At 39.4% G+C, this 14175-nt stretch overlaps 3 protein-coding genes across 4 annotated transcripts; 1 reads left to right on the top strand and 2 right to left on the bottom strand.

Annotated features, from left to right (window-relative positions):
- Positions 1-739: 739 nt before the first annotated feature.
- Positions 740-6221, bottom strand: slc35b4 (solute carrier family 35 member B4). Its single transcript, XM_066668993.1, has 10 exons — positions 5987-6221; positions 5368-5481; positions 4910-5012; positions 4751-4800; positions 4249-4330; positions 3990-4050; positions 3723-3832; positions 3553-3628; positions 2365-2440; positions 740-1837 (listed from the first exon to the last, which is right to left on the bottom strand). Exons 1-10 carry the CDS (start codon positions 6061-6063, stop codon positions 1591-1593), a joined length of 996 nt encoding a protein of 331 aa, XP_066525090.1. The 5' UTR covers positions 6064-6221; the 3' UTR covers positions 740-1590.
- Positions 6222-6888: 667 nt separating this feature from the next.
- golt1bb (golgi transport 1Bb) lies at positions 6889-9857 on the top strand. The gene is made up of 5 exons (XM_066667801.1): positions 6889-7019; positions 7392-7483; positions 7698-7876; positions 8964-9045; positions 9169-9857. Exons 1-5 carry the CDS (start codon positions 6995-6997, stop codon positions 9205-9207), a joined length of 417 nt encoding a protein of 138 aa, XP_066523898.1. The 5' UTR covers positions 6889-6994; the 3' UTR covers positions 9208-9857.
- A 7-nt stretch (positions 9858-9864) lies between these two features.
- Positions 9865-13504, bottom strand: ldhbb (lactate dehydrogenase Bb). 2 transcript variants are annotated; one of them, XM_066667799.1, is made up of 8 exons: positions 13329-13504; positions 12539-12675; positions 11937-12054; positions 11571-11744; positions 11295-11468; positions 10684-10801; positions 10474-10597; positions 9865-10305 (listed from the first exon to the last, which is right to left on the bottom strand). In XM_066667799.1, the coding sequence occupies exons 1-8, from the start codon at positions 13381-13383 to the stop codon at positions 10138-10140; spliced, it is 1068 nt and encodes a 355-aa protein (XP_066523896.1). In that variant the 5' UTR covers positions 13384-13504; the 3' UTR covers positions 9865-10137. The 2 variants fall into 2 exon arrangements, with proteins under 2 accessions (XP_066523896.1, XP_066523897.1); XM_066667800.1 differs by lacking the exon at positions 13329-13504 and adding an exon at positions 12997-13083 and having other exon boundaries at positions 9866-10305.
- Between the last annotated feature and the right edge of the window lie 671 nt (positions 13505-14175).

The following is a 14175-nucleotide window of genomic DNA, read 5'->3' as shown; positions in this document are numbered from 1 at the left end:
GAAACCCACGCGGACACGGGGAGAACACACCAACTCCTCACAGACAGTTACCGGGAATCGAACCCACAACCTCCAGGCCCCTGGAGCTGTGTGACTGCGACACTACCTGCTGCGCCACCATGCCGCCCTAATTATAAATTCATTCATATATTGTATGTAACCCAGGTGCCAAACACTCACAACTATGCATGACACTTTTGCATGGCCAATCCATCTACTAGTACTTGGACCACCTCAAGGAAGTGACACGATGCAGGTCTCAAACCCACAACCCCAAGACTTTGGAACTGTGTGACAGTGATGCTACCTGTTGTGGCACTGGCCCACCCACTGGAACAAACACTTAAACCTGTCCACATTAAATGTATTAAACGCTGTGAATCCCCAGATCATCCAACTAAGCTTTAGTTTCACAAACTCAAAAAATATTGTTAATGATAATTTAATTGTTAAATTGAGTTCAAACGTTCAATACGTTATAAGTTAGAATCACTAAATCCAGTTAATTTAATTTAAACTGTAAGGTTTAGTGTTGTTAAGGCCTGTAAGTACTCTCGTTTAACTACTTACCATTTTAAAATATTTTTGTCATATATATGATAAGTTATCAGCTGCAAAGTAAAAACCTGGGTGAGCATCCAGTATTCGTGGTGATTCATTAATTTTCGCCGGAAACAGTACCTGGAAAATCTTTACCCCACATGTTTTTAGTCTAAACAGAATCACCACATAGGCATATACAAACTCGATTTTCACTGGAGGGCATCTTCTAAGAAACACATTGTTTTATTACAGAACAGAGAATGGTGGAAAGGTGATCAACAACACAAAAATTGGGCAGTGCAGTATGGGACATTAAAGCTCATTGAAGAGCTTATTGGGTAAAAATACATCCTGAGAGAACCAAATTCAAAAAGATACAGTACATGAAATGTTCATTAATGAAATAATGATCCAAAATTGAATGGAACCTTAAAACATCACACACAAAAATAACCAAAGTTTAGCCTCATAGCTCAAGACAGGAAATCTCTAATCGAAAAGCTGTTTTACTGTTTCGTATCTGTTCTGTCAGTCACAAGAAAACTGAAATGTGTAAACCATTTGAGGCTAACTGTATATGTGCTTAATCAGCAATATGTTGTGTACATATGACGTCTAAGAAAAAGCCCCAAATGACCATTGGGGTTTAGAAAAATGACTAACTTACAAGGAAATATCAATATTTGACTAGTGTAACTAACTTAAAGAACTCTAAATTTTTGTCATCAATAATTAAAACAACAATGGAATAGATCCTGGAAAAAGAATACTGTAAAGTGCCCTTTCACACTATTGTTAATAAAGGATTGATGTTTAATTGTATTCACTCCCCTGAAACACGGCCTTGGTTCCATATTAGCAGTGGGAAAAAGGCCATGGATAGAGCAGTCAATCAGAAACACAACATACAGGTCCAACGTGTCTTTATGCTATCATAACATTTGACCTATTTATGCGATAACAGGCAATACTTTTGTTGCAGTGAAACGTCAGTGCAGACAGGCACACACAGAAACCAAGGAGGTATCCTGATTGAACTCTTCATTTTTACTCTTCTTTTTTGGCTGGTTTTTCTCCCTTTATTGCAGTTTGGATGCTTGACCACACTTCTGTGTAGATCAGTGTACCCAAGAAAACCACAGCAGTGCCCACCCAGTGCCAGGCTGTGAAGGGGTTCCGGAAGTACAGGATAGAGATGATGAGGCTCAGGAATTTACGGAGTGTTACTACCAGTGTTACAGTTAGGGATGTACACTCTGTTGTCAGAATGAACACACCTCGAATGCATACATATCTGAGCAGGTGTGTTAAGGTGTGCAAAGGTACCTATAATGATAACCTAAGGAAAGTGCAGAGTCACACAGTTGTATAAAGGTTGTCATACACACAGCTGTACGTGGATCTGACAAAAAGATTGATGACAGGCAGAGACCCAGCTCAGCACGCATTGCTTAACATCACCTTCTAAAGCACTTTGAGGACACGTACACACACCCAACTGGGGTATTCCACAAAGTAGGATTTCTCAGTTAACTCACTTAAGCCCAAAGTTGAGGACTATCCAATATGAATCGACCTCAGCTATTTTTCTACAGGACAAGTTTGACTTTGGGCTTATTTGGCTGAACTGAGAAACACTCCTGTTGTGATAAAACATGATTATGAATGATAGCAGTTTAGGTAATTTCAGTTAGTTCAAATAATCAGATTTACACAATAGATATGCAACAGTGTTGACAGACCTCAGGTATATTGTCCTTTTTGTTATTTTTAAATACAGCACAAGTACACAACAAAGCACAACCTTATGTGAAAGGATACTGTGTGATGACATTCATCAGTAAATATAACCACATTATGGGGACAGGCTGACCAATCACAGGGATTTCAACAGGAGCTTCAGAAGAGAATGAGAAACAGAAATCAGAATATTTATGTCAGCAACAAGAGCTACATTGAGTTTTAAAATAAAAAAAAACATTATTTCCTCTCCATCGCCCAGTCTTTTCTATTGTGTTACATTTTTGTTTGAAATGACTTGGAATAAAGCTTTATTACATTAACATATACTACTATTTAAGAACATACACTATATTGTCAGACGTATTCACCCATCCAAATCATTGAATTCAGGTGTTCCAAATTACTTCCATGGCCACAGGTTTATAAAACCAAACAGGCATACAGACTGCTTCTCATCCAACATCAGTGTTCTTCAATAGTCAAGACTCCCACAGGAACACCACAGAGTAGGTACGATTTGGGTGGTGGGTCATGCTTAGCACTGCAGTGACACTGATGCAGTGGTGATGTGTGTTGTGCAGGTTCGAGTGGATCAGACAGAGCAGTGCATCACTGTTTTTAGTTGGTGGGCAATTCTTGTTCCAGCAGTGACACCGATTGCTTTAAAACCTCAAGAAGCACTGCTGTGTCTGATCCACACACCAAACACTAGCACATCACCACAGCGTCAGTGTCACCACTGTGATTCACCACCCAAGTCATACCTGCTCTGTGGAGGTCCTGTGGGGTGCTGAACATTGATGAACAGGGTTAAATGAGGCAAACAATGTATGCAGAGCAACAGATGGACTACTGTCTGCAATTGTATAACTACAAAGTGCTCCTGTGGACAGTGGAGCTGAGAGAATGGATAGTAAGCATAGAAACTAGGAGGTGGTCATAATGATATGGTGGATCAGTGTATGTTAATTTCAAACATTAAACGTTGATAATCCTCCATTAAACTAAGTAAACTGTTGCAATGTTACATAGAAGGCAAGCATACTTTGAAGTTGGTATGAAGACCAACACAGTGAATACTTCATGACCAAACAATCTGCATCAGCAGAGTTATTATGCCATGTTTCCCAGGCTTCCCAATGGAAGCATGACTAACTGAACTCTCAATGGTTCTCTGCTAGAACTCACACTGCTGTGAATCTAAATCTTCAACAACAGACTAAGAAACGTCTCATCTAAAAGCAATGTGCCAAAGACAGAACTCACTGCTTTGACTGAGGAGTACAGCGTGGTTATAGATGTTAGATGAGAACAGCAGAAACCCTGGTAATGGCAGACAATGCTGAAAGAAGCAGAGAAATCGTATTAAACCAAAAAAACAAAACACTTCAATTAAATCAGTTTGTGGACATTACATAAACTGGAACTGCACTCACATTATAGAAGAGAGCCTCTTTAGAGTGTTTGCCATACTGCTTGTACAGAGTCTCTTGGAAAATGCCCATTCTTGCTGACGTTAGCAGGGCAAACGTCAGCATTAAAATACCTTACACAAAAATAGAAATTGCAATTTTATTTATTTTTGTAGAACATAAGCTTGTACATACTACCTAACAATCAGGGCAAAACTCATGATAGTAAGTGAAATACTAAATAAAATACCTGTAATGAGAGACTGGTGTGTTTCGCAGCAGGACACTTACCTACAAGCCAGTGCAGGAAGGCAAATAACCCGTCTTCTTTTGTAGCCCCCTTCTCAGCACTCTAGGAACAAAAGGTACTAATCAAAAACTATTTGTCATTCTGAATGGGGAGAATGTACTAGAATATGTACTATCTATTGTACAAGCTAATTTTTCAAAAGGTGAATACACCTATAGAGTAAGTTCTCCGATTAGAACACCATGTACTCCTGACAGAAATGTTTAAATAGTTCATGGAAAAGATACTACAAAAACTCACCACTTGTTTGGCAGACATGATGGTGCAGATAAAAATGCCTGCCGATACCATAACTATAGAAAGGTATTTACTCCTTGAATACCTTTATCATGGGAAAAAACAACAGTAGTCATAGTAGTCAGTGAAGGTATAAATAGGACTTGGATTCTAGTTCATACAAAATGTATAATGTACTAATTGCTTAAACACTACTGTAATGAAAAGTCATTCAATGCCAATTTTCCAAGCAGTCACGTTTATCCATTTTATCCAAAGCTCCAAAATGCATTTTGCTTTCCAAATGCAGAATAATGACTGGCTGTTTTTAAAGTCAGGCTCTTCTTGATTGGTCAGAATACACACCAAGTCCCAGCACAGTAACCTAATTTACATTGTGTAACATTAAAGAAGTTTACAAGAAAAGCCACTGACAATATTTAAAGAAAGTTTGAAGTCTTGTTTAACTATTATGTTAAAGAACATCAGAGTTGAAGTAAACACTTAGATATTACATACAACTAACCTTTTTTTCAAAATGATGATACCCAGTATCATATTGGCTATTAAAGAGCCCTGCAAGTGAAGAACAACACATCGGTCATTAAATAAAAAGAAAATCTCTTAATGCAGATCACTATCAATATATCAGTAAGAAAAACATGAGGAAAGACATTGGACTCACAGATCTGAAGATCATGTGCAGTGGCATTGCAATATTGAAGTTGAGGGCGTAGTTGTTTATTACACTTACAGTGAAGAACATGGTCACCATTATCACATAGTTTCTGCAGAGGTGGAAAAAGAGGCTAAAGCACGGGTTCTGGTGGCAAAATAGATCTCAAAACAATTCTTACACAATGGCTCAGGTTTGTGATTCTGTCCCCATCGTTTTCAAAAATTTGTTTCTCTGAAAAGAGCATTTCACATGAGACTACTCAAGACTTTGACTACATCCAAATGAACAAACAATGCAGACATTCTGAAATATAGGTGGCATTGCTCATTTAAAATACAGCAAAATTAATATTGTAAAGCTGCTTTGCAACAACTGTTGGGACAGTCCTCAACCGTGGGCTTAAAATATGTCTAACTCATAAAACCTGCTTTGTATGGTATGTTTTTGTGTCTCGTGACTAATACCTAATCGGGATGGCTGGTTTCTTGCGTCCGAAATTCGTCTCGAAGATGAAGCCTTCGAGGGCAATAAAAGCAAACTGGGCAAATGTGACAATATTTCCACATCCTGGGTATTCCCTGTGGAGTTTCAAATCACAAAGAAGTTGTAGTTATACACAGTAACGACAAACTTCACAGCAGCAACATAGGCTCCACAGAACAGAAGGAATGAGAGAGATATTGTCCACAGCTGCAAATTAATAAAAAACAAAAAATCCGAAGGACAGGTGTCTAGGTGGTGCAACAGGTAGTGTCGCTGTCACACAGCTCCAAGGTCCTGGGGTTGTGGGTTCAAGAACCCTCCAGGTGACTGTCTATGTGGAGTTTGGTGTGTGTGCGAGTGCGTGAGCGAATGTGCAAGTGCGTGTCGCCTGGCGAAGGACTGGCGCACCCTCCAGTGCTTCCGTATAGGGTCCGGACCCACCGTGACCCTGAACTGGGTAAGCGGTTACAGAAAAATGAAACAATGAATGAATACATTCCGAAGGGCATTCTGTTAAATACGGAATATTAACCCGTGGCAGTTACTAATCCAGCATCTCACAGAGCAGCTCCTCTGTAGGTTCGGAGAAGTTAGACTCACCTCACCAAAAGTTCCAGAAACACAACGTTACTGCAGCAGCCTACGAACACCAGAGTGATCGCAAACACCGTGTTCATCTTCTCTGAGGAATAACCGTGCGCACGGAGAGACAAACTTACTCGAGCTAGACCAAACCCACCGGCGGCATGTTGATAAATAAACTGAAAAGCTGTCAATGAAGGTACAACGGTTCAATGAACACGTACCCGGCTCCAATAAAGGTGCAGATTGGCGGCGACCTGGGAATGGTAGTCTTTAACCACTAAGTGTGTAACTGAACACCAGCGTGGCTGTCGCCAGAGAAAAACTACATTTCCCATAAACGCAACGCGCACCGGTGTCGAGTGGCAGTCAAATTCATAAACCTGTGCGACAATGTACCATATATATTGATTGATAATAATAAAAAATAAAATATCAGCGTACATTAAAAATCATAACTATTATTAATAATTCAATTAAGTAAAATTTAAACTGATCGATAAATAAGAGTGCATATTTTATTTAACTAATATATATGTATGATTCTTTTTTGTGTTGATACAAAACGAAACATCAAAATAAATTGCATTTATAGTGAAGCATTATTAAAAACATTAAATATATATTTTATAATTATGAAAGTGCTGTGCAAAATACAATACATTTTATATTTATACATTTGATGAGCAGGGTTCACAAAAAAAATCCGTCAAGACATGTATACTCAGATACAATTCAGACACATTATAAGTCTACCCACACAAATATATTACATCCACTACACTAATAAAGGCCCTTCTGAGGGTGACGTATTATTATTATTATTATTTTTATTTTTTATTTTTGAAAGACTAGGGATTATTTTTGGACGAAGTCTTTATAAATGATATTGAAAGTGTGGGACTTTTACTGTGTAATTCTGTTGGCAGTGTTGCGTGTTTCCAGAAGACGTGGCGATAGTCCGGCAGCGCTCTTCTCCGCTTTCTTTAGCTTTTGATAAACAAAGTTCACCCTCAGAGAGAGAAGATGATCTCCTTGACGGACACTCAGAGTAAGTGACCCTCTTAATGTTTACCCGAGTGCGCTAGTGTTGGTCTGAGGGAGTGGGGAGTGTTATCTAGCTACAATCCTGAGAGAGGGCTTGGTGTTTTGTGGGCGGCTGTTTGAATGAATGAGATGAAGACAGAAAGACTCTATGGCGGGGCCTTCAGTTTCAGGAATTACGCATACAGTCTGTAAACACACACGAATAGCAATCGCTCAGATATCTAGCGTAATACAATAATCCCATGGCTTATTAATGATGTTAAGCAGACGCGGTTTAGTTTATCTCGCTGTGTGAAACCTCTCCAGGTCTGAAAGTGAAGAGGATGGTGAATCTGTCTGTGATAAAGTTTCCCTGTCCTCCCATTTGTTCCCACAGAGATCGGAATGGGACTAACAGGCTTCGGCGTGTTTTTCCTCTTCTTTGGGATGATCCTGTTCTTCGATAAAGCGCTGTTGGCCATAGGGAATGTGAGTATCAGCGTCATCTGTACAGTAGATCCTTGTAAGTTAAACAAGGGACACGAAGGCAGAATGATTCATCAGTTTAGCCACATAATCTAAACCCATTGTCAGGCTTATACAAAAGTCCTTCGCCAGAATTTGAAATGTTTTCTGTTGTTGAGGCTGTCTAGGTGGAATTTCACCTTATTCTGACTGTCTGTCTGTTTGTCTTTCTTTCCAGATCCTGTTTGTTGCAGGTCTCTCCTTTGTTATTGGCTTGGAGAGAACCTTCAGGTTCTTTTTCCAGCGCCACAAAATGAAGGCTACAGGTTTCTTCTTAGGAGGTGTATTTGTGGTGTTGATTGGCTGGCCAATCATTGGTGTGGTCTTGGAGGTGTATGGGTTCTTCCTGCTTTTTAGGTGAGTTATCCAACCCTGTTCCCAGGCTGCATCTGAATTACCGAGGTGTTAGATTTTGCTCAGTCTTAGTCATGCCCTCAAATAGTAATGACAGGGCTGACTGTACTTGACTAGCATGTGGATCCATATGGCTTTAAAGTCAGGCAAAATCAAGAAGAGCAATATTCAGTTATGAATCCTACAAAACTTAGTGCCAACCATAAGTGAATCTGTCTACCTATAATGTTCGTAAATTCCTGAACAGGATCCTGTGTGTTACCTTCAGATTTGCTGAGTTCAGCAGGCCTAAGTTGCATTCAAACTGCAAGGGGAATAATCACTTGCCACCAATGCTATCTCTCAACTCATTGCTGAGGGTTGTTTCCACTCCAGAGCAGCATGGCTGACAGCGCTGTGTGCTCATGTAAACTTTATTTTATGGGCAATAATAAACACAGTCCCTCAGCCAGTGCATGATATTTATTCACTAACTTAAACTAAATTAAATAAGTATATTAAGCAAATCTTCTGTTTTCCTTCCATTGTAATCACCTTCTAAGCAGAAACTCTTTGGAAGCGTAAACAGTTTCACACACTTAGTAATCTTCATCATAAGCGATCACACTGCGCTGCTGCTCGTCACTCACTCCCATAGAAAATGAACGGATTCCATCTGCTTTTGCAGTCTTATTGCTAGCAGGGTTAAATACGCTATAGAGGCCTCAGCGCACACTGTCGTGTCACTGCTGTTGTAAATGCAGGGTAAGAAACTGTGAATACAGGCTTAAGTGTATATCTTCACCCATCTAGAAGTATCAGACCTTTTATATACACAGCGATTCTTGAGTAGTTCCAAGCAGAAACCTACAATTTTAACGGCTCTGATTACTGAAGTGGGGATAATAACAAAGTACACAACAAGCTGACTTGAAAATCCAGCTGATTTTTCTCATTGACTATATAATTGATTGCACATCTGCAATTATTAAAACAACCTCTTAAATTCTGATAAAGCATACTTCTTTAGAAGGTGGCACACAGTCCATGTTGCTGCTTTAAGGAGCCTGTTCTTGTCCTCTGATTACTATATTGTCTGTGTATTATTCAGGGGCTTCTTCCCAGTTGCAGTGGGATTCATCAGGAGAATACCAATTCTTGGATCACTGCTCAATCTGCCTGGAATCAGTGGGGTACGTACTCTGTCATATACTCAGAGATTGTTTGCTTTTGTGAAAATATACACATACTGTGTGTGTTTCAGTTGAATGTATTTACACTGTAGTAACTGTCTTTTTTCCTTTTTTTTCTTGTAGTTGGTGGATAGAGTCGGTGAGAGCAATGCCATGGTATAACGGACCTTTATGTCTTGAGTGGTGACCACTTATTTATAAATTTCAGTCTTACTCCTCATTTGATACCCTTCTGGTAACACTCCCAGTGAATGTCAAATATGAGAATTCTCATTTTTGAGAGGAGGTAGTGCTTTTGTTTGGCATAAGTAGCTGCCTACTATGAAAGCTATGTTACCAATGGAGAGTTATTACATTTTTGGGAACTGATCCACAGCCCAAATTGGGCCTGGTTATGTGGTTACTACGTTGCATACCTCCATCCAGGAGGTAACATGGACTTGTTGAAGCAACTAAGGGCATATTTTGATTGACTGTATCATTAGTGCCCATTGACCTGGTTTTGAAAGGACTGCTATTTCAGTTTTTGATTTTTTTTCTATGCTGTTACATAGAGATCTTCTTAGGTTATTTAAGGTGTTACTGAATTTTTATGTTGCACCTTGAAGTGCCAACAGTTTTTTAATGTGTGCTGTGTTACACATTGTTATGAGAGTGCTATATACTGAACGAGCCACAAGCATCACATTACTCAATTTTCCTTGAAGGAATAGTTGCCCTTGGCAAAATACACAACTTGTAAATATGTATTTTAAACAATGTATAAGATTGATGTACATTTTTACATGGAGAAAGCCACAGTTTATTAAACGTTTCAGTGTCTGAAATATTCCCTTTTAAGTGTTTATTTTCAGACTTATAAGGATGTGAACATTCAGTGTACATACATTATGTACATAGTATTTGCATGGTGACTCTACACAGCAGTCAACATGTACATTCCCAAGTCATTAAAGAGTGAAAGTGCTGAATCTAAAAGCAGTTTTGACTTTGCTCATATTAGTATAGGCATGGACAATCCTAAAGCTGCTTTTATGAGTACGAGTGCTGGTCTAATATGACTGTGAATGAGTGCATGTTCTTTTGAGCATCCTACAGATCTTTCAGGTCTTTTTGTATGTTCCACAATGTGTCTGCGCTTTTCTTCAGCTGAGATGCTTCATCCTTATTCAGTGTCATGTTAACCACGCTGCTCACTCCACCACTGTTCAGTACACATGGCAGGCTGAGGTATACTTCATCACCGATTCCATACATGCCCTGTTGGACAAAATCAGATTTTGGTCAATGTGAATTTATTATTAGTTCAGAAATTACAGATTCAATTTAGAAATAGAAATCACTTTTTAATAACTCAGCAAATAAGTTGGGAATGTCTACTCAGTAACTTGCATTTAATGCAAGTTTTAGTGTGGTTACTTATCTGACCTTCACCATTGTAGAGACTGGGTGGACTCTGTGCAGATTTTTAATGAGGCTCTCTGTCAGGTCAGCGACACTCAGTCCAATTGCCCAGTTAGTGAAGCCTTTCAGTCTGATCACCTCATAGGCACTGCAGGCAGTTAACAAATGCACTCCAATTACACTGGAGTTCTATGGTGAATCATAATACAGCTGTCATAAGAATACTTGATGTACCTGTCAACTACCATCTTGTGAGTTTCTTTCCAGTTCTCACTGTCATTCTCTTTACCGATGTCTGGGTTCAATGTTTGCAGAGTCACACCTGCCACGTTTGCTCCACTCCAGACAGGGACTAGAAAACAAATTCCATACATACTGCTTGATGTGAGGATCGACATTTCCAAAGCCAAATCACCAATGAGAACAACTGCTAGGATTAGGGTTTTGTATATTATTTTACACTTTACAGTTATCTTTCAAGTTAATTCATTTTATAAGGAGACACATCCTTCAATGACTAGGATTTGACCTGGCATATTTGCTCCATGCATGCAGTTGTACACTGGCCGACATGTTACTGTTATTTCGACCCTTATGAGTTTTAATATAAATGTTTTGACAACAGAACCATTGAGACTGTCTGGAATAAACATTAGTTGCAGTAATACTTGGTCCGTTAAATGTAAATCTTTAAGCCATAAGGTTAATGATCACCACTATTTTGTGGTTATTAATAATGACTTATTCATAGAGTGCATGGTGCATGTGTTAAAATCAAAGCACTAAAAACACTCAGTACTGTATAAATTAAAAATAATTAAAAGGGCTCCTGCACAGCATCTTACCACTAGAGTCACCATGCTCTCCAAGGATCCAGCCATTGAAACTAGTGGGGTGGATGCCCAAGCGTTCTGCCATTAGGTAGCGGAAGCGAGCTGAATCCAGGTTGGTGCCACTGCCAATCACACGGTGCTTGGGAAGACCACTCAGCTTCCAGGTCACGTAGGTCAAAATGTCCACTGCATACACACAAAACACTGTTTTGAAGAGCAGTCATAAACTAAACCATGTATGCAAAATACTGATTAAAGGTGTATCAATTAAAAATCATGTTTGAATACCTGGGTTAGAAACCACAATGAGGATGCAGTTAGGGCTGTATCTAACAATCTGAGGGATGATGTGCTTGAAGATGTTGACATTTCTCTGCACCAGATTGAGTCTGCTCTCTCCTTCCTGCTGACGCACACCTGCTGTTACCACCACGATGCGCGAATTTGCTGTTACTGAGTAATCTGTTAAAAAAAACAAAACAATGGTCAGTAAGCATTATATAATGGGCAGTTTCTTTTCAAATCAGAGATGCTGTCACCACACATATTTCAACAACAAAATGAATGACAGACACAAACATGTCAGAACGCCATGCATATGGAAATGTGTAGTTATAATCACAGAATTATTCAGCCCATTTTTGAGGTTCCTACCTTTTCCGGAGACAATCTTGGGAGTTTTGAGAAAGAGACTTCCATGCTGCAGATCCATCATCTCACCCTTTAGTTTATCTTCTACTACATCAACCAGGGCCAACTCATCAGCTAGCTCCTATGAAAAATACACAGAGCTGTATGATTTGTTGTTTTTGAACCCTTTCTCTTCTCTGATATTTGATTCACCCTCTGAAACCAAGCTCAATGCTAGTAGCTTGCTCTTGACTGGACTGTGGAGGCATGACCCTGATTTGCCTTTAATTGGCCAAAGAAGATTACTCGCTTAGTATCACAGCTCTAAATCATTTGTAATAGATTGTAGTCTGGAAAAGCAGATGTCTACATTCACACCCAAGTATGATAGTAGATAACAAAGTAGGAAATTTAGGAACATTTGAGTTAGCATATAGGCTATCCTCACTGTAGACAGAACTGCAGCTGGTAATATTTTACCCTACAGATTATTGGCAGACCATGTGTCTTATAGATTTCTGTCCTATTAATGACCTCCTAGCAGCATAAACATAAATCCAGTGAAAGCAACAGTACAAACAACTGATGAATTGCAGAGTGTACTGGTGCAGAGGTCTTAATCTTACCCGTAGCAGGACACTGACAGCACAGGCCATGCCAACCTGTCCCACTCCAATCACGGTAACTTTGTTCCTGGGGGGCTCGGCAGGCCCACTGAACAGGGGTGTGATGAGCTTCTGCAGTACAGATGCCATGTTCATCACTGCAGAAAACCAGTTATATTGAAATCACACGACTTCACGTAAACACAGGTCTTCACTCGGACAGTAATAGCCTCAACATTCAATACACTCCTGACGATAACCGTCGAAAGTGACTACGGATATCAATGTGAGAAATATATTAAAATATAACAGACTATCCAATATGCACATTCCAAACAGACATTTGATTAGATGGTAGGTCAAATAAATTAATTGAAAAAAAAAAGGTCTAAAAAGATCTCATGTTACAACATCATAATCTTATCACAAACCAACAATGCTGGGAACTAACAACAATGCTGATATCATACATAACATACCTCTATAAATAATTCTTTAGTGAGCTCTTGACACTTGAGACCAGAGGGTCAGGAAACAAAATGTGACACAGGCCTTGTTCAGAAAATCCTCTCAAATGCAACAACAACCTGCTCAGTGACTGATCCAAGTCTCCTTAGATCAAGGTCACGTATATGACACACCCACACTAAGGACGGCACACACTCTCTCCTCTCTTTCTCCATAAGCACCATCTAAGCCTCTGCTAGCACACAGCCATGAAATCCAGGTCAGCACACTGCAACATTTATATGCAGTGCAGTCCTATTCTAGAAGCATCAGCACAGAAAAAAAGATTGGATTAAACACTTGCCTTGTCTGCAGATGTTTTGAGCTCCAAGGTATAGGTACCACCATGAAATCAACATGGCGGTGGAGCCAAGAAAAACAGCAGGTGACTGCAGTCTTCTGGCAGTGGCGTCGCAGAGTGTCACAGTGCCCTCTGAGCCATCTAGCCTGCAATATCCTCCGAGCTGCAGCAGAGAAAGTGAGAGCTGAGAGGAGGGCAGAGTCTCAGTGACTTCACTCCTCCTCTGACGATGATTTAAATTGGTGCCAAACCCTGTCTGCAGACAGCTAATGGTGTTACAGTAATCCCATGACAGTTCCCATCTGTTGGAACTGCTTTCACATTACTTGAGAAATTAAGCAGTTAAATTAAGATTAACAGTAATTCATTGGTCAGAGAAAAATAAGGCATTTTGTTTAACAGTCTGTAAAATATTTTTTCCATGGGGGAGGGGCTACTTAAATATTTCATTAAAACCATTAGAATCAGAATCAAGCTTTATTGGCCACGTATGCTCACACATACAAGGAATACAAGGAATTTGGTTTAAGTTACAGTAGCTCACAGTGCACATAGATGGACAAAAATTTCACAGCAGTACAAAAAACAAAAAGAGTACCAAATAAATAAATTAAACACTATCACATACACCCACGCAAACATTAATACCCGTAAACTTTACATTGTGCATATTTTATATTAAACTGCTGGGTGCAGCATTTATGTGCAGTAGTGGCAAAGTGACAAGGGCATGTGAGAAAAGGTCCTGAAGATAGGCTAGTTGGAGATTTTAAGTACAGAGTATTGTATGGTTTGTGTTGTATTATACACCAAGAATTTTAAAGTGCAGAAGAAAGAAGAGACCAGAAAA

This window comes from Hoplias malabaricus, chromosome 4, assembly GCF_029633855.1.
Source record: "Hoplias malabaricus isolate fHopMal1 chromosome 4, fHopMal1.hap1, whole genome shotgun sequence".
In the NCBI taxonomy this organism is placed as follows: Eukaryota; Metazoa; Chordata; class Actinopteri; order Characiformes; family Erythrinidae; genus Hoplias; species Hoplias malabaricus.
The sequence above is the reverse complement of the archived record's forward strand: the minus strand, read 5'-3'. Positions and strand labels throughout refer to the sequence as shown.

Bases quoted from the DNA above. Each gene is read 5' to 3' on its own strand.
- ldhbb (XM_066667799.1), bottom strand. From the start codon at position 13,383: ATGTTGATTTCATGGTGGTACCTATACCTTGGAGCTCAAAACATCTGC. The intron at 12,055-12,538 runs GTAAGATTAAGA...TATTTTTCATAG, and splicing joins CTGTCAGTGTCCTGCTACGG to GAGCTAGCTGATGAGTTGGC. The intron at 11,469-11,570 runs GTATTCAAACAT...GTGTGTATGCAG, and splicing joins CATTGTGGTTTCTAACCCAG to TGGACATTTTGACCTACGTG.
- golt1bb (XM_066667801.1), top strand. From the start codon at position 6,995: ATGATCTCCTTGACGGACACTCAGA. The intron at 7,020-7,391 runs GTAAGTGACCCT...TTGTTCCCACAG, and splicing joins CTCCTTGACGGACACTCAGA to AGATCGGAATGGGACTAACA. The intron at 7,877-8,963 runs GTGAGTTATCCA...TGTATTATTCAG, and splicing joins GGGTTCTTCCTGCTTTTTAG to GGGCTTCTTCCCAGTTGCAG.
- slc35b4 (XM_066668993.1), bottom strand. From the start codon at position 6,063: ATGAACACGGTGTTTGCGATCACTCTGGTGTTCGTAGGCTGCTGCAGT. The intron at 4,801-4,909 runs GTGAGTCCAATG...CTTCACTTGCAG, and splicing joins TGCACATGATCTTCAGATCT to GGCTCTTTAATAGCCAATAT. The intron at 1,838-2,364 runs GTATCCTTTCAC...ACACCTGCTCAG, and splicing joins CTGATGAATGTCATCACACA to ATATGTATGCATTCGAGGTG.